This window comes from Crinia signifera, chromosome 3, assembly GCF_055691185.1.
Source record: "Crinia signifera chromosome 3, ASM5569118v1, whole genome shotgun sequence".
In the NCBI taxonomy this organism is placed as follows: Eukaryota; Metazoa; Chordata; class Amphibia; order Anura; family Myobatrachidae; genus Crinia; species Crinia signifera.
This window is the reverse complement of record NC_139219.1, coordinates 315172682-315191584: the sequence shown is the minus strand read 5'-3', so window position 1 is coordinate 315191584 and position 18903 is coordinate 315172682. Positions and strand designations below refer to the sequence as shown.

The following is an 18903-nucleotide window of genomic DNA, read 5'->3' as shown; positions in this document are numbered from 1 at the left end:
CACACCACCTCCCATCTATCACACCGCCTCATATCTCACACCTCCTCACATCTCTCACACCACCTCCCATCTATCACACCGCCTCATATCTCACACCTCCTCACATCTCTCACACCGCCTCACATCTCTCACACCGCCTCACATCTATCACACCTCCTCACATCTCTCACACCTTATCACATCTCTCACACCGTCTCATATCTCTCACACCGCCTCATCTATCACACCTCATCACATCTCTCACACCACCTCATATCTCACACCTCATCACATCTCTCACACCACCTCACATCTATCACACCTCATCACATCTCACACCGCCTCAAATCTCTCACACCGCCTCACATCTCTCACACTGCCTTATAACTCACACCTCATCACATCTATCACACCTCATCACATCTATCACACAACGCCTCACATCTATCACACCTCATCACATCTCACACCACCTCACATCTCTCACTCCTAATCACATATCTCTCACACCGCCTCATATCTCACACCTCATCACATCTATCACACCTCATCACATCTCTCACACCACCTCATATCTCTCACACCACCCCGCACCTATCACACCTCCTCACATCTCTCATACGCCTCATATTTCAAACCTCATCACATCTCTCACACCACCTCCCATCTATCACACCGCCTCATATCTCACACCTCCTCACATCTCTCACACCGGATTCAGTATTAAATCCCGGCGGTCGGGATCCCGGCGTTCAGAATCCCGACGCCGGAATCCCGACAGCCGAAATGCCGACAAGGGGGGGACGTGGATCGCCCCCCCTTACGGGCTCGCTGCGCTCGCCACGCAGCAGGCCCGGTGCCTCGCTACGCTCGGCACGCTATTTTATTCTCCCTCCAGGGGTGTCGTGGACACCCCAGGAGGGAGAAAGTGTCGGCATTTCGGCGGTCGGGATTCCGGCGTCGGGATTCTGAACGCCGGGATCCCGACCGCCGGGATCTTAACTGCATCCCCTCACACAGCCTCACATCTCTCACACCGCCTCACATCTATCACACCCCCTCACATCTATCACACCTCATTACATCTCTCACACCATCTCATATCTCTCACACCACCCGTACCTATCACACCTCATCACATCTCTCACACCTCCTCACATCTCACACCTCGTCACATCTCTCCTACCGCCTCATATCTCACACCTCCTCACATCTCTCACACCTCCTCACATCTCTCACACCGCCTCACATCTCTCACACCGCCTCATATCTCACACCTCCTCACATCTCTCACACCACCTCACATCTATCACACCTCCTCACACCGCCTCACATCTATCACACCACCTCACATCTATCACACCTCATCACATCTCTCACACCATCTCATATCTCTCACACCACCCGTACCTATCACACCTCATCACATCTCTCACACCTCCTCACATCTCACACCTCATCACATCTCTCCTACCGCCTCATCTCTCACACCTCATCACATCTCTCACACCTCCTCACATCTCTCACACCGCCTCACACCTCATCACATCTCTCACACCGCCTCATATATCACATCTATCACACGCCTCACATCTATCACATCTCTCACACCACCTCACATCTCTCACACCTCATCACATCTCTCACACCGCCTCATATCTCACACTGCCTCACATCTATCACACTGCCTCATATCTCACACCGCCTCACATCTATCACACCACCTCACATCTCTCACACCACCTCACATCTCTCACACTGCCTCACATCTCTCACACTGCCTCACATCTCTCACACCACCTCACATCTCTCACACCACCTCACATCTCTCACACCGCCTCACATCTATCACACCGCCTCACATCTCTCACACCGCCTCACATCTCTCACACCGCCTCACATCTCTCACACCGCCTCACATCTCTCACACCGCCTCACACCTTATCACATCTATCACACCACCTCATATCTATCACACCTCATCACATCTCTCACACCACCTCACACCGCCTCACATCTCTCACACCACCTCACATCTATCACACCGCCTCACATCTCTCACACCACCTCATATCTATCACATCTCTCACACCACCTCACACCGCCTCACATCTCTCACACCACCTCACATCTATCACACCGCCTCACATCTCTCACACCACCTCATATCTATCACACCTCATCACATCTCTCACACCACCTCACATCTATCACACCGCCTCACATCACTCACACCACCTCATATCTATCACACCTCATCACATCTCTCACACCGCCTCACACCACCTCACATCTATCACACCGCCTCACATCTCTCACACCTCCTCACATCTCACACCGCCTCACATCTATCACACCGCCTCACATCTCTCACACCGCCTCACATCTCTCACACCGCCTCACATCTCTCACACCGCCTCATGATTCTCACACCTCCTCCCATCTCTCACAATGCCTCAGATCTTTCACTCTGCCTCAGATCTCTCACACTACCTCACATCTCTCACCCAACCAGGCATCTCTCACACCTCTAATACCCCGTACACACATTGCGATGGGAGTAGTGTGCTGAGCGACCTGTCATGGCCAATGTTCTCAATTGAGAGAATCAGGCCCAGAGCCTCCAAGATATACATTTTATTAGAGTCAAGCGAAACAAATCCAAAAAATATTAATTCAACTTAATTTATTAGATGTTTGTATACTGCAATTTAGCCAAGAAGGCACAAAAAGCTTCTTGGTGAGGCCCTTAGTAACTGTAGCACCTACAGAATGTCGTACAAGCCTCGCCAGTGCCAGTACTTCATACGTGATATACACTGCGTACTCAAACAAGATATAAACCACTCTCGTAAAACAGCAGAATGCAGCAAAAGTAATATATTACCACAGGGTATACAGAGTGGTCTGAAGAATCCTGAATGTTATACAATTATCTATGAAATAATACATTTTTATAAATCACTATTAAAGAAATCTGCTTACATTATAAAAATACTTTATATATGAGAACAAGTATTATTGCCCTAAGAGGATATGAATTTATTATAGAAATTATGTTTGGTGGTTCTTCGTATCATTGTCTTTCATTTCAATATGATTGAGGCAAATTCCTTTGAGGTTTTCCTCGCAAACAGAGAATCGCAAGACGGCGATCTCGGCAAAACGGCCACAGCATCAGTAAATCTGGAAGCGGGGGTGGTGGTGTGGTGTCCCAACAGGAGGTCCATCTTAAGGCAACAGTGAGAGCAGTTTTTGGGCGTACTGTAGCCTACGGTTAAGACTTGGAGAGTCTTTTCCCCACATCGGCGTAGGCCAGTTCTGTCTCTTTGTCTGCGGCGCATGTGTTGGTGAACTCGTCTCTGGCATATGCATTCTTCAGATACCTCCAAACTCCCGTCATGTCCGCTGGGATTTCATAGTTCTTGTATTTCTTTGCCACAACCTAAAAAAAAAAAAAAGGAAAACATTTCCAGAATTATTATTCTTTACCGGTTATTTATGTAGAAGATATATTCCGCAGCATTTGCGCGAGTAGAGTTTACAATCTACATTCCTGCCACATGCACACACATTTGCGCTAAGGATCATTTTTTACAAATCTCCATGGGAGGTAACCTACACAAGTAGGGGGAGAACATATTTACTCCACACATATATGGCTTTGGTTGGAGCTGAACACAAGACCTTAGGGATGGGAGGCGGCCGCGTGATACTAACCACTACTCCACCTGTACTGCTGCAGCATAGTAATGTAATAAACATGCATGACAATGAATATGGAAGTACTTGTCTATGATATTTAAAGGGGCATTCTGTCAGACAAGGGGGCCTGTGTATAAATTCTGCACCCACCCAACTGGAAGGAATCGTATCGGCGCATGTGCTATAGACTCCAGACAGAGATTACTGCGCCTGCGTAATATCATTGGGAATGTGGCACCGCCATAATTTTTCTGGTGATTTGTAGTGCCGTTCGGCAGGTGGCACTCACACCCAGGTGTGATCGGGCCCTTTGTTCACTACCTGATACATCGAACCCTGAAATATTCAAAATAATGGGAAGCAGGTAATTTTTCGTAAAACCGGGAATAAGTCACATGATCAGCTGGCACCCAATGAGGTTGTTTTTGCCCTGACACACCCTACAGGATTATGGGTTTCAGTGTATTTCCTACCTGAACCCATAAAAAATAGGGAGTGGCTTGCGAATGCCATGGGTGGTCCTAACTAAAATAAGCTCATCAATATGTAAAAATATGTTAATTGAAATAAATTAAGTGTATCATTATCTCTCCTATTGCTTTGGTGAACGCAAACATATATAATACGGCAAGGCAGGGACGGCTGACATATCAGCTGAATAAGGGCTTAGCTTTCTTATTGGGAATATTATTTTGGGTTACGATATCTGCAAACCTGCTGCATGTACCCAGTGTATATGTTAGTCTCCATTTTTTTATAATATTGTTGTTATTTGATATTAATTAAATATATGATACATTTTATACACAACCCACTGGCACTATGTTATACGCATAGATTATATGACTGTTTTTCTTGGTTGAGGATGGTCTATAATTTAGAGGATCCAGATGGCTCACAGACAGTCAATAGGTTGACACAGACAAGAGGTTGACATGCACTAGGTCTGCACTGATAAAAGGTGGACGCAAGTAAAAAGGTTGACATGGCAACGGTCAACACATGAAAAGGTTGACATTCGATTTTCCCAATTTTTCCCATTTTTAAAAAACTTTTTTTACCCAGGGGGACGCCGATTGAGAACGATAAGTGTGACGAGTGCAGCAGTAGCAGTGCAGGGGGCACGCTACACTAATTGTGGGTCCAGATGTTCAGGTGTCGACATTGACACACAAAAAAAAAAAAAAAAGGAGAAACTCACATCGACCCTATTATGTGTCTACCTCTTTCCATGTCGACATTTTGTCACTGTCTACCTAGTGCATGTCGACCTTTCGGTGTCAACCTAGTGCCGTCGACCTATACATGGTCTCAGAGCTGATCCGTGCCCATAAATTAGAGAAACTGTCATTACAGAGAAGCAGAAGCATCACAATCTATAACCTCACCACCACGCGATAAGAAGTGGGCATGGCCTCACAGACAGGTGTGTGGCCTTATGGGGGAATCCTGATTACATCATGCTCAGCATTCCCATAGAGATGCTGGGTTGCCCCCGGAGACTAGTGCCTTCACTGTCAGCTACTCCTCAGTGACAGGAGCCTAGTGCTGCTGGAGAATGTCACACGGCAACACCTGACTCTCACCTTCGGAGCGGTCTACAACTCCATAGTGATGCCACTGCTAGAAGGGAGATCGGTTGACATGGGCAACTTCTCCACTTGACCTCTCTTGAAGGTATGATACGTCTCACATGGCCTCTAGCGTAACCGCTGCTAAGTCTCCACCAGTGTGAGGAAGGGTGTAGTATTATGGATTAATGCAGTGGTTCTCAACCTCGGTCCTCAAGGACCCCCAACAGTGCACGTTTTCCAGGTCCCCCGGCAGGTGCACAGGTGCACTCATTAGTCACTGACACATTTTAAAAGATCACAGGTGGAGCTAATTAGTTCACCTGTGAATCTGTGTGGAGACCTGGAAAACGTGCACTGTCGGGGGTCCTGAGGACCGAGGTTTAGAACCATTGGATTAATGTACAGGGCGTAGTATATTGGATTTATGTACAGAAGAACAGCCGGCGCGGTCACGGCACAGTGAATGATATCGGAGATTTTGAACCTATTTTGGAAGCAATCTATTTAGGATCATCGGTGCACATGGCACTGTCCATCACGCTGCCTATAAGGCCAACTACTCTAGTACAGCACTGTCTACAATGCCAAACGCTTTCTCTGCTGATCATCACCGTACTTACTTTGACCACATGGAGTTTGGGTAGGAGGTTGCAGTCGGCCAGAGTTAACTCATCTCCGTCCAGGAACTTCCTTCTCGAGACCTTTTCCTCCTCTCGGCTGTTTGCGTCAATCTCCTCGGTGAGCGGCGTGTTCAGAAAATCGTCCAGTTTCTTCAGAGCTTTCGTCAAGCTTTTCTCTAGTGCTGCGGAAGAGTCAGAAGGAATAGGACATGTCAACCACTACGTTTTACAGCGTACCACAAAGGAGGTAAGTACGGTATAACGGGAGGGGGGCAGAGATGTTCGCAGCTTACAGAGCAAACCTGAATCAGGCCCAAAGTACCAGCCAATCACATACCTCCCAACATGATCCATGCCAGGAGGGACAAAATGCTCTGCTTCTGGACTTTCCTCTTAATGTATGATTGCCATCACCTGTTTTTGAACAGGTTAACTAATAAGAAAGGTGCTTCACCACAGGTGATGGCAATCCTTAATTAAGAGGAAAGTCCTGAAGCAGAGCATTGTGTCCCTCCTGGAGAGGGTCATGTTGGGAGGTATGCAATCAGCCCCTAACTGTCTTGTTATAGACTGTGTTTTAACAATTACAGTTAGGAGCTGGTTGACTGGCACTTTATCTCCTCCAATGCTTAGTACATAGATCTCTATGGGGGGTGTCATCCAAGATTGGAAAGAGTACCAACCAATCAGCTAAATGTTATTTTACAGGCTTTGGGACAGATGCACTGTGCTAAGCCATGGAGATAAAGTGGGAAGAGATAAAGTACCACCCGGTCAGCTCCTAACTGTCATTTTCCAAACAAGGGGTCTATGTGCTAAGCCTTGGAGAGATAAATTACAGTACCAGCAAATCAGCTCCTAACTGACATGTTATAGGCTGTGTTTAAAAAATTACAGGAGCCGGTTGGTACTTTGGGGGGGGGGGTGCACTAACCTACCACCGCTCCAAATCGACGGCATTCGCCATGTACCGCATTGTTAATGATCGCATATGCGCTAACATATACGATTATTAAAGCAAAGGACAGATCTTGCGATAAGAGCTTTCCCTTGCGAAGCGGCTCCGGCGCTGGACTTCTGGCTCTGAGACCCGACCGTCCCTCTCCACATGCGCAGAGCGCCGGCAGCGGGGCATGCTGGGAGTAATCCGGGACAGATCTCTTAAAAACCATGGCGGGGAGAAGCCAGTAGGCTCCTTTAGAGTAACGCCAGCTTTTTTCTGGCGTTACCGTATATTGGCAAAACCCGGAGATCGTGTTTGAGTGCATGGGGAAATACAGTAAAAACCGATACGGTCTGACGTCACATGACGGGGCACCTTGTCCCGCCCTCATGGGGACGCTCATGAAACGCTGAATGTTCCCTTGAGCAACAACCGCGCCCACCGCCACAAGCCCACACTGCGTCCGTGCGAACGAGGCTGTTCACAGTTGGGGTTTGCACCTGCGCATAAGTGCACATGTGAATGCACAAACCCTGACCATCGGGGCAAAAAACGATTTCGGGTTCACTCCGAGTGAACTGGAATCGGCCCCCATATGAGCAGTTATCAGGATTGTCTTTATTAATCATTTTTATCATCCGTAATGTTTTTAAATTGTTAAATTGTTAACAATGATCCATTCTAAAGGTGGCCATACACATGCAGATTTATCTGCAGATCTGGCTGGTTGGAACAAAAACATGGTTATGGATGAGAGCAGATGACAGTTGACCATTTGCTTGGAAATGCTGGAAAACTGCCAAACTGTCACTCATCCATAACCATGTTTTTGTTCCAACCAGCCAGATCTGATGATAAATCTTACTAGTGTATGGGCACCTATACATAACATTATAATGATCTATAATGCAAACTCCCATTATACAGTATGTAATTTCTTCTGACGTAATGAAATACTGTAGCGGTGTAAGGCAATGTCTCAGGACCGTATATTGTGGACTGTAGTACTCTAGCTGACCCCTTATTGCGCCATACAATATAAGTGACACATATATGAAAGATTCATTTACACGAGCCTTATCCCCGAGCCCTTTCTGATCGTTCTCGGACCACATTTCACGGGACATAAGAACATCTTGTAGTACTATTAATCCCTACAGATTAACAAGAGGGGCCTCTATGTACAATTGTTTAATTTACAGCCTTCCAGAAACATGTTGATTAAAAAGACGGTTATTGATGTCAATAATTGCCCGGCGTGAACAATGCGTGTTCTGTGATTTCACACGTGTGTACACAGGGGTTACCTGTAATTATCTATAATTAGGTGCAGCGGAGAATGTTGAAGTTGCACACATATTTCTGGTCTCCTGGCACAGGCTTGCAGTAATCTGCATGCTAACGGGTCGGACATACTTACCAATAGGAGCAGACAGGTCGTAAAGCAAACAGAACACTGTGGGGCACCTCCCAGGCACACAGGACTAAAATAACATGGATTTCATGTTTGGGGGGGGGTATATATTTCCTCTCCATACCATTGAACAGGATCTCTCATTATTTGTATGAAAATAATAAAAATATTAAAAAATGCACAAAAATATTTTCATAGCAATTTGTTTTTAATAATTAAATATGCTGAATTCTACATTGGGTCAAGCTGTCGCCTTGCCCCCTTTCCCTTCAATAAAACACCTCTTTGGTGTTGTGTCTACCAGGGGAAGGTACCTGAAGCCTCTCTTCACTAACAGGAACGGGAGAGATAGAACACCTAACGTTCCACCCAGTGCCGGATTAAGCACAAGGCAACAGGGGCGGTCACAGAAGGCACTGCGGTTGTGGTGGCAGGCAGCGGGGACGTGCAGTGCGGGGCGGGCAGGGGGTCCCTGCAGCAGCTGGACACTGCAGTCAGCGGCAGAGTCCCTACGCGGTTGGGAAGTCAGCGGCGGGGTCCCTGCTGCAGATGGGAACTAGTAGCGCTACTAGTTCCCATCTGCCAGAGGGACCCCACCACTGACTGCCCATCTGCCGCAGGGACCCCGCTGCCCAGGTATCTGGGTGGGGGTGGGGGGCAATTTTGTTGTCCAGGGCCCCCACAGACCTTATTCCTGTCCTGGTTCCACCCACGGTACAAATATAAAGTCGCCTTTATTTGTATATTCTATGTATGAAGACATGGGATGGGTTGTACTAAGCCACAACTTTGCAATGTGGCACAACCCACCACACATTGTGAACACACAAAAAGTGATGCAAATGGCAAAGGTCAGCCCCTCCCAATGAGCGCTGTCCTTTTTGATAAAAGGATTTCTTGGTTTAGGAACTGGTAGCATGTGCAGACAGCCAAAGTGGCCACCAGGAGGGATCTGATTGGATCCCTCTTCTGGAAAAATTTGGAAAGACGCCCACAATTTTCAATAAGATAGGCTGGCGTTACCCACTGCACCCTAGCCCCAGAATGTGTTTAGGAACTGGTAGCATGTGCAGACAGCCAAAGTGGCCAGGAGGGGGGATCTCATTGAATCCCTCTTTTGGAAAAATGTGGAAAGACGTCCACAATTTTCAATAAGGTAGGCTGGCGTTACCCACTGCACCCTAGCCCCACAATGCGTCACACCATGGTACATATGGCAAAATGTGGCCACGTTCCGAATACAGTATGTACATTTTTTGGTTGCATCGATTGGGCATGGAAAAAAGGATTATTTAATTGAATACCCATGTCACAAGTTAATTAGCCAGCAATAATTGAATATGCCAAATACTGCAGGGATAGATGTATTAAGCCTGGTGAAGTGATAACGCACCAATCAGCTCCTAGCTGTCAAATTGCAGGCTGGGTTTGAAAAATGACAGTTAGAAGGCTGCTGCATTATCTCTATTATAATCAGTATCAATCTCTACATATGACTTTATTATACATTATGTAGAGCTATGCCCAGGCAGGATATTGGGCCTTATTCTGGTTCACTCGCAAAGGCAAATTCCTTCTCAAATGGACAAAACCATGTTCACTGCAGGTGGGGCAGATGTAACAAGTGCAGATAGAATTAGATTTGGGTGAGTTATTTTGTTTCTGTGCAGGGAAAATACTGACTGCTTTATTTTTACACTGCAATATAGATCTCACTTTGAAGTAAAGCCCCACCCAAATCTAACTCTCTCTGCACAAGTTACATCTGCCCCACCTGCAGTGCACATGATTCTGTCCATTTGAGAAGGAATTTGCCTTTGCGAGTGAACCAGAAAAAGGGCCTTTATCCAAGATATTTCTGTACGAGTTCTTACACCCTGTCTGTGCTGAGGAAATAAAACAGAAACTACATTTGTATATAAACTTGTGCAAGTAATTATATTCACATTGATATATGTATACACAGAGCATTATAGGTGGCATGTACAATAAATCTATGGAACATGGCAAATGTATATGACATATGCCGTTATAAATCCCACATGTCCTCTCCTCCCAGTGTTTGGGACTGACGAGATGCAGGGCTTGGGTTGCGGATTACACAGGATTGCGGGCCGCTCAATGTCTCTGTGCAGGTGTCACATGCGGTACGGTTACAGGTTCACATCTGGACGGCAGACGTTACGCTGGAGACCCTGCAAGTATACAGGTTATCTATCTACAAGTGTAGAAAGATGCTCGGGTGCGGCGACGGCTCCCCCAGCATCGGAGCAGGAAGAGCTGTGCCCCCATCTGGTCACTGGGACTGGGTGCCCGATCCCTGCACTGGAAGAGGTGCAGCGGGCAGCGTGGCTCCCAGTTCTCGGCGCCATTCGGGCTGCCGAGACAGAGGGCGTCCTTTTCGAAAATGGCGCCCTGCAGGAGCCAATCCTGGCTCCCAGATGCGCGGCCAATAGGAGGCAGCCATGGTGGGCCAATCGGCGCCCGCTCCGCTGCCCTCCACCCCGCTCCCGGTGTCTGATGGCAGACGCTGGCGGGAATTCAAGGAGGAAGTGCCCGCCATGAGGGAGAGGAGTCGCATACCCCCTAGACCACCAGGGTTCCGGCACTAGGCCCGTGGCGCATGTTCAGACCCTCTCGGGCCAGAGTCAGTTACAGTTGGGCCCTCCTGGCCCATGGGCAGCAGACCTGGGCCCCTTTGTTCCACTACGGGGCCACAAGGTTTCGGGCATTAGGCCCGTTCAGCAGGTTCAGACCCTTCCGGCCTGTGGGGGCGGTATTCGGGTCCTCTTGGCCCAGGGTCATGGTGAGTTGGGTCCTCCTGACCAGTGGGCCCTAGGTCCAGGGCCTCCAGGCTTGAGGCCTATTCAAACAGGCCGCAGGCCCAAAGCAGTAGGCAGCTGGGCAGCAGGCCCGAGGGCACAGGGACTGCCACGGTGGCTACAGTGGTGTGGCTGGGAGCAGCCAGAGGGAGGTAAGCCCTCCCTAGTGTTTTGTGCATTGATCGTCTTGCTGGCATTGTACTGTGTTTTCGCTGTGTATTTCTTTCTGGGTATTTTGCTGTGTGTTAACTCATGTAATTGTGTTCTTTTCCAGAGTGTGTGCGTTAAAGGTTGCATGGGCGTTAGGCCCCAGGTTGCGCAATGCTAGGCCGTGGCATCTAAGGATCCGGCGCTAGGTTGCAGGTTGCGCGGACGCTAGGCCCCAGGTTGCGTAATGTTACGCCATGGCATCTAAGGATCCGGTGCTAGGTCACAGGTTGCGTGGGCGTTAGGCCCCAGGTTGCGTGACGCTAGGTCGTGGCATCTAAGGATCCGGCACTAGGTCGCAGGTTGCGTGGGCGTTAGGCCCCAGGTTGCGTGACGCTAGGCCGTGGCATCTAAGGATCCGGCACTAGGTCGCAGGTTGCGTGGGCGTTAGGCGCCAGGTTGCGCAATGCTAAGCCGTGGCATCTAAGGATCCGGCGCTAGGTTGCAGGTTGCGCGGGTGCTAGGCTCCAGGTTGCATGATGCTACGTCATGGCATCTAAGGATCCGGTGCTAGGTCACAGGTTGCGTGGGCGTTAGGCCCCAGGTTGCGTGACGCTAGGCCGTGGCATCTAAGGATCCGGCACTAGGTCACAGGTTGCGTGGGCGTTAGGCGCCAGGTTGCGCAATGCTAGGCCGTGGCATCTAAGGATCCGGCGCTAGGTTGCAGGTTGCACGGGTGCTAGGCCCCAGGTTGCATGATGCTACGTCATGGCATCTAAGGATCCGGTGCTAGGTCGCAGGTTGCGTGGGCGTTAAGCTCCAGTTTACATGACACTAGGCCGTGGCATCTAAGGATCTGGCGCTAGGTCGCATGTTGTGTAAGATGGCTTCTGGCCGCAGGTTTCGCAGGCGTTTAGCCGCAGGTGAGTCTGAGTATTGCCTTGCCCTAGGATGCAGGAGGTTAATTGTGCTTATTTCCAGGTGCCAGGACCAGGATCCTCGTTGAGTCAGGGGACCGCTAGACATCCGGTGAGTAATATCTGTGTTGTGTCTGTTTGTTGTGTTGTTCGTGCTCCTTCCCCTCCCCTGGAGCGTTTCCCCCACCCGGGTTGCACCCGCCGTGTTCCACAAGCGGGTCTAACCAGTCTGAGGCCAGTAGTGCCTGTGATGACCATCCCCTTCCCCCATAGTGGGACTCTCCACCTCCTACAGGTAACGTTAAGTCTGAGTCCAGCGGAGCAGGAGGGAAGTACCGGGATCATAGTCGTCCCGAAGGTGAGAGACGGAGGACAGCGAGGTGAGTAAGCGCAGCGAGAATTGCTGCAGGCCCCGCCCTGTGCCTTTTACACAGCTACAGGGAGGAGACGGCTGGTATCTGCGGGCTTGTGGCTATTTTGCACCATGGTGCTGAGTTGATGACATCACAGTGCTGAGAATTTGGTAACCGCCCACACCCGTCATGACTCTAGGACATTAAATGGGCATTCTACACCTTCTATGATGTAATGTGCAGCTTCTATGGAGCAATAATAACCAATATGGCTGAGCATTGAGGCTGGGTATTCATTATGTGATTGTTAGCTCAGTGGGTTTCAGCTGTGGGAATATGGCTCTGTTGCCACTATGGGCGTGGGCCTTAAATACAGCAGTCAGTGGCCAATGGTTTTGGCCCCCTGTATGAAGGATGATGAGGCAGAGGATAAATTAACCTGTAGAGTAATACTGATATCCAATGCTTAAGAAGAACTACATGTACCAGGAGGATGGCTACAGGCTGTACGGTCCAGTTCTGTTGTATTTGGTACCAGCATTGCCCTGTTTGGGATCCTATGTGAGGAGAGGCGTTAGGCCAGTGGATAATATGGACTTGGTTATCTGCATTACATTTGGCCCAGTGTCTACGGTTTATCCAACTGAGTAACTGTATTACATTGTGTCTATTATCCAACTGAGTAACTGTATTACATTGTGTCTATTATCCAACTGAGTAACTGCATTACATTGTGTCTACTCTTCCCTGTAACCATGTACTACTGCTCCAGGGCTTGTAGTAAGGTGGTCTGCCTCCCTGCTTCTCATACTGGGCTGTGCAGTATAAAACAGGGTCACCCTCAGAGACCCGGTCACCCTCAGTGTGCCAGTTACCATCAGAGTCCCAGTCACCATCAGAGTCCCAGTCACCATCAGGGTCTCGGTCACCATCAGGGTCTCGGTCACCATCAGTGTTCCAGTTACTATAAGAGTCCCAGTCACCATCAGACTCCCAGTCATCATCAAAGTCCCCACCAGTATCAGAGTCCCGGTCACCATCAAACTCCCAGTCACCATCAGTGTGCCAGTTACTATCAGTGTTCCAGTCATCATCAGGATAACAGTCATCGTCGGTGTTCCGGTCACATCAGAGTCCCCATGATATAAGAGTTTCAGTCATCATCAGTGTCCCAGTCACCATTAGATTCCCAGTCACAACAGAGTCCAGGTCACATCAGAATCCCAGTCACCATTAGTGTCTCAGTCACATCATTTTGCCAGTGATCATCAGAGTCCCAGTCACATCAGAGAGTCTCAGGCACCATCACAATTCCCATCAATTCAGGGTCTCTGTCACAAAAGAGTCCCCATCACAACAGGCTACCAGTCATCACTGAAGACTCATGGGTTCCCAGCGAGTTGGGCCAATGTTTTAAAGTGGCAATCATTTAAAAGGAATAACCTTTTGGTTTTGCCTTTTAAAATGATTGCCCCTTTAAAATATTAACCACCCTTACTGGGGTCTCGCCAATGCCTGCAAGTCTCCATTCCTATACACAAGTATCAGGACAAGCATTAATCAAGCTCGGATAATGAAACATCTGACTGAGGGAATGGATGCCATCTCTAGATGATGCTAGCCCACTGACACCCGCTTCTTCCTGTTAGAAAACGATCTACCGTATTACCAGTGGCAGTGCCAGAGATAGGACTGCAGCTGTTTTGTGCAGTACCAGAGATAGGATGCAGCTGTTCTGTGCAGTACCAGAGATAGGACTGCAGCTGTTCTGTGCAGTACCAGAGATTGGACTGCAGCTGTTCTGTGCAGTACCAGAGATAGGACTGCAGCTGTTCTGTGCAGTACCAGAGATAGGACTGCAGCTGTTCTGTGCAGTACCAGAGATAGGACTGCAGCTGTTCTGTGCAGTACCAGAGATAGGATGCAGCTGTTCTGTGCAGTACCAGAGATAGGACTGCAGCTGTTCTGTGCAGTACCAGAGATAGGACGGCAGCTGTTCTGTGCAGTACCACAGATAGGACTGCAGCTGTTCTGTGCAGTACCAGAGATAGGACTGGAGCTGTTCTGTGCAGTACCAGAGATAGGACTGCAGCTGTTCTGTGCAGTACCAGAGATAGGACTGCAGCTGTTCTGTGCAGTACCAGAGACAGGACTGCAGCTGTTCTGTGCAGTACCAGAGATAGGACTGCAGCTGTTCTGTGGAGCGGTCCATTCTCCAACTGCTACAGTACACGTGGATCTGTCACTGCAAGACACGGCAAGTCAGGTTCACAGACTGCACTGCATTGCACTGCACTGCCAGTGTTATTAATGAATATATATATATATATATATATATATATATATATATATATATATATATACACACAGCTATATTCCAGGTAGAAAAGTGCTTCTTGCTCCTTCCTAAGGTCCCCTGAGGTCAGTGGTATTTAAATGTATTTTTTCCACATGTGCTGATGGCCAGATTAGGGTACCAGACCCAGCGTCAGGAACGTGAACTCCTCGCTGAGGAATAGGATTAACTGCCTGAGTTATATAAACATTGACAAAATGCCTATCAGAATGTAGCGCCGCAGCCAGAAAATCTGTATTTGCATGATTCGTTCTTTCCAGATCTAGGGAAAGACACATTCAGTCCAGGACAGGAATGAAGTCGGAGCCATTGACCTGAAGCCAAGCAAGTGCCAGTGCTGATCCGTTCACGTCTGTAACAATAACATGTGACAGCTGCCCGATACGTAACAAAGCCTGGCGGGATGTGCTGATCAAACCCTCCCGGGACAGCTTAATGCAAGACCGTAACCCCTTCTTCAGGTTCTGGCCCCACGCATGCATTAATAACGGAGCAATAGCCGCAGATAGCGCACACGCTAAAGTGGAGGGGCTCATTCTCATTATGCCTGTTAAGAAGGCTAGTAAAGGCCGGAATGTGCCAATCTATGGTGCGGTATACTTACTAAAGCTTCTAAAAGTGAAGACAGGTGATGTTGCCCGTAGCAACCAATCAAAATAATTAGTAGTAGACAATACCCTTTAATCTTGTGCACCACCGCCATCTACCACCTTTAATACCATACACAATTCCCTAAGGGGAATAATTACTAAACAGATTTTAGGGCTCAATTCAGGAAGTACCCACAAAAAAAAATTATCTCAAGATTTTAATAAGGGGGAAACCACAGCAGATATCTCTAATATCTGAGACAGTCCTCTTCCATTCTCATTACCTAGACTACAGATTTGACTTTAGGGAAAAGAAAGAAGTCACACAGCGCTAGGTCTGCTGAGCATGGAGGTTGTTCTAGCACCGCAATCTGATTCCTGGCCAAAAACCGCTGTACATAGAGAGCTGTGTGGGTTGGTGAGTTGTCCTGGTGGAGGATGTAACCATCCTTTCTTCTGATTGTTTCCCCCAAACGTTTTAGTACATGTTTGTAGTAATGTTGAGTCACTGTTGCTCTTTCAGGTTCCAAGTCTGCCAAAGTGACATCGTGACAAAGTTACATATATATAAAAATGAACATGGCTTTGAATTTGGATTTGCTTTGATGTCTTTTTTTTTATTCTTCATGATGATGGTGTTCCCCAATGCATGGACTGGCGTTTTGTCTCAGGATCGAACTGGAAGATCCGTGTTTCATCACAGGTAATAATGTTTTTTTTTAAATGTAATCCTGCTTGAATTTTTTCCAAAATGTCCGTACAAATTTGCTTTCTGCTCTGAAGCTTTGGAGGGATCTTAGCGCAAACTTTTGTCCTTTTAAGGTCTTGATGCGAAACCTGCCTAATGGTTTCTTCACTAAGTGTTAGATCTTCTGCTGTTTGTTCTTATGCGCAGAGTTTCATCATTTGCGTCAGCCTCCGAAGTCATGACTGTCACTAAATCCTTTGTGCCATGCAAGTGACCTACAATCTGCCGTAACCTTTGGTTACCATACGGAAACATTTGGGACCATTACTTTGTTCAGTAAATACCTGGAGGGGGGGCGGGGGGGACAATTTAAAACCCCTTTGGGTTAAGGTTCCCCCTACTTTCTTCACCTCAGCCAGTATGGTTTCTTTTTTTACAAGTACAATCCCATTATTTAATAGCCACACCTCGTATAATGCAACACTTTATAAAGACATCTATGTTCCCTGCATTGACAAACACAGACCTTTATTTACTTCGGTGTCCGCCAGAGGGGGCGTGTCATGATGTCCTGTAATGTCAGTCTCCCGCCCCCTGCAGGCAACAGCCTGCCTGCGTTCCTATGTTTTCATGGGGAGTGACGCTCATAAAACACTGGCCATTCCCACGGTCCATCCCCATTTCGCCCCTGGCCCTCCCAAAGCCGTTGCAAATGCTCAAACCCAGACCATTGAGAATGGGGCCAAATTTGAATCGGCCCCTTAATTTGTTTTTGTCAGTAGTCAATTAGCCAGGAGGAGACCTTCCCGAACACGGGGGTGAACATATCAACTTCACCTGACAGGTCCCTGGTTGCCAAGAAGCCCGTGACCTCACTGCTGTGAGGAAGCAATGCTATCCACTGCAGCACCGTACTGCCCATTGATATGGCTAATACAAGGGTTACAGTACTGTATGTGGCTGGACGGGATGTGCAGGTTCTGCCTGGTGGCTACACTACAGGTGTCAACGCTGGAAGCTGCTGGCATCAATGTTTTCTATTTGTTTATCTTGCTTTAACCAATGGAGAATGAGTGTGAAAGTCAGGGGGCCCGGCGAGCCCGTAGACGGGGTACCAAAATTTGTAGTTGCGCCACTGCGCAGGCTTCTTCACCTATGGAGGCCAGCGGCCAATTAAAATGCAGCACCGGGTGGCGAGCCAATCAGAGCTTGTGTACCGACAGCCGCTCTGATTGGCCTTCCAGGTCACGAGCCCCGATTGGCTTACAAGTCGGCGCCATATTTTAAATGGCCGTCAGAGTCCAGAGGAATAGAAGCCTCCGCTCCAGTAAAAGTGGACTTCGTTAATTGTACTGAGCACAGCAGCACAGCGGAAGGGGGGGTGGGGGAGCCTGCACTTTTCTCTGCTCCCCTGTGGGAAGTGAGGGGCGGGGGGCTGGACTGAAAATCAGTCCCGGACCCACAATTTCTAGTGCAGGCCTGGTACCTAAAGACAAAGCATGGAACACTTCATGTACAGATCTCCAGAATTACTACAGAATGAACATTATTTTGTGTGATAAAACTGCAAACTCAGCAGTAGTAATGCAATGGCTGTTACAGTCTCCGGTGGTGCACTGCTGCCCTCTAGTGTCCTCGTTCCGATCTGCAACGAAGTTTGTTGTAAGGTTTCTCTTGAAATGTTACAGTATTGTTGTATTTTAGAAATGCTGTACTTTTGTAATCTGTGTTTCCTGGCACAAAAGGAAACTCAATTATTGCTGATATAGTGCAATCTGCAGGCGTATTTATCATTACCAGTTATTTATATATACCCCCATATATACAGTACAACAGACCTAGTTATACTTTGGTCCATTGAGATAATAATTCTGCTTCATCTCCAAATAGTTGTTGTGAATGAATTTATAGGCGTAATAATGGACATTGCAGGAATACAGCTTGTACTTCCGGTGTGTGACAAGGTTCCAGTAATACAGTACCTCCCATTACATTGTGACAGACAGCTTCCTGACGGCTGTCGGTGTAACGGGAGCTGGATCTCCGCGCAGACAGATTGTGATACAGACGGTTCCTGAGGAAAGGATCTCTGGTTTATTTTCCAAAATGACAAATTCTCTTCAGAACCCATCACAGTGCTCCATCCAAATGTACAGGCGCTCTGGGTGCCAGCCAAGGGCCCCACAATTTTAGGGGCCTCCAAGCAGGTGAAGGTGATGGTCACTGTAGCGATCGTCATTGACCAACAATGGTTTGAAATGATGGTGTCTACATTTACCATTGATAGGGGAGAATCCGAAGGTACCACCCTGAGGTCTTATTGGGGCTCAACTCCTTACACTAAAGCAAGGGTCACCATTGGCAAGTACAACCAGCAATGGTTTCCAACTAGATGTTTCACACCATCCGGGTTATCCAATAATGGCAGCATCTATGGACAACACACTCTGGCCATCCCTAGATCACACAATCCTCCTACCAGCCTGCAGCCAGAGATAGTGAATAGCTGTCAGTATGCTGATTGGTTGATAGTTGCTACTATCCACCAATAAGAGTGCTGGCATCCAGTCATGTGGAGAGATGTCATGGTTCCTGTGAACGGGTGTGTGCAGTGCACTGCTTACAGAGTGTAAAAGAGGGCGCCACCTTCTGGTGTCATGTACTGACCTGTGCCCACCCTCCTGCAATCTGCGCGTTTATACTGACAGCACTGTCATGCACTAGGGGAGACACAACTTACTCTACACCCCTGGGGTAAACTAACAGCTGTATTCATCATGTGGTGCATGCAGATA

The 18903-nt window shown here is 48.1% G+C and overlaps 1 protein-coding gene across 3 annotated transcripts in view; it reads right to left on the bottom strand.

Annotated features, from left to right (window-relative positions):
* Positions 1-2648: 2648 nt before the first annotated feature.
* CLIC5 (CLIC family member 5) overlaps positions 2649-18903 on the bottom strand; it is a 112651-nt gene continuing 96396 nt past the window's right edge. For all 3 annotated transcript variants that reach the window (XM_083178686.1, XM_083178688.1, XM_083178687.1), the window contains exons 5-6: positions 5879-6060; positions 2649-3424 (exon numbers count right to left, since the gene is read on the bottom strand). In XM_083178686.1, coding sequence (XP_083034812.1) covers positions 3257-3424; positions 5879-6060 — 350 coding nt within the window. In that variant the 3' untranslated portion in view covers positions 2649-3256. The remainder of the gene's footprint in view (positions 3425-5878; positions 6061-18903) is intronic.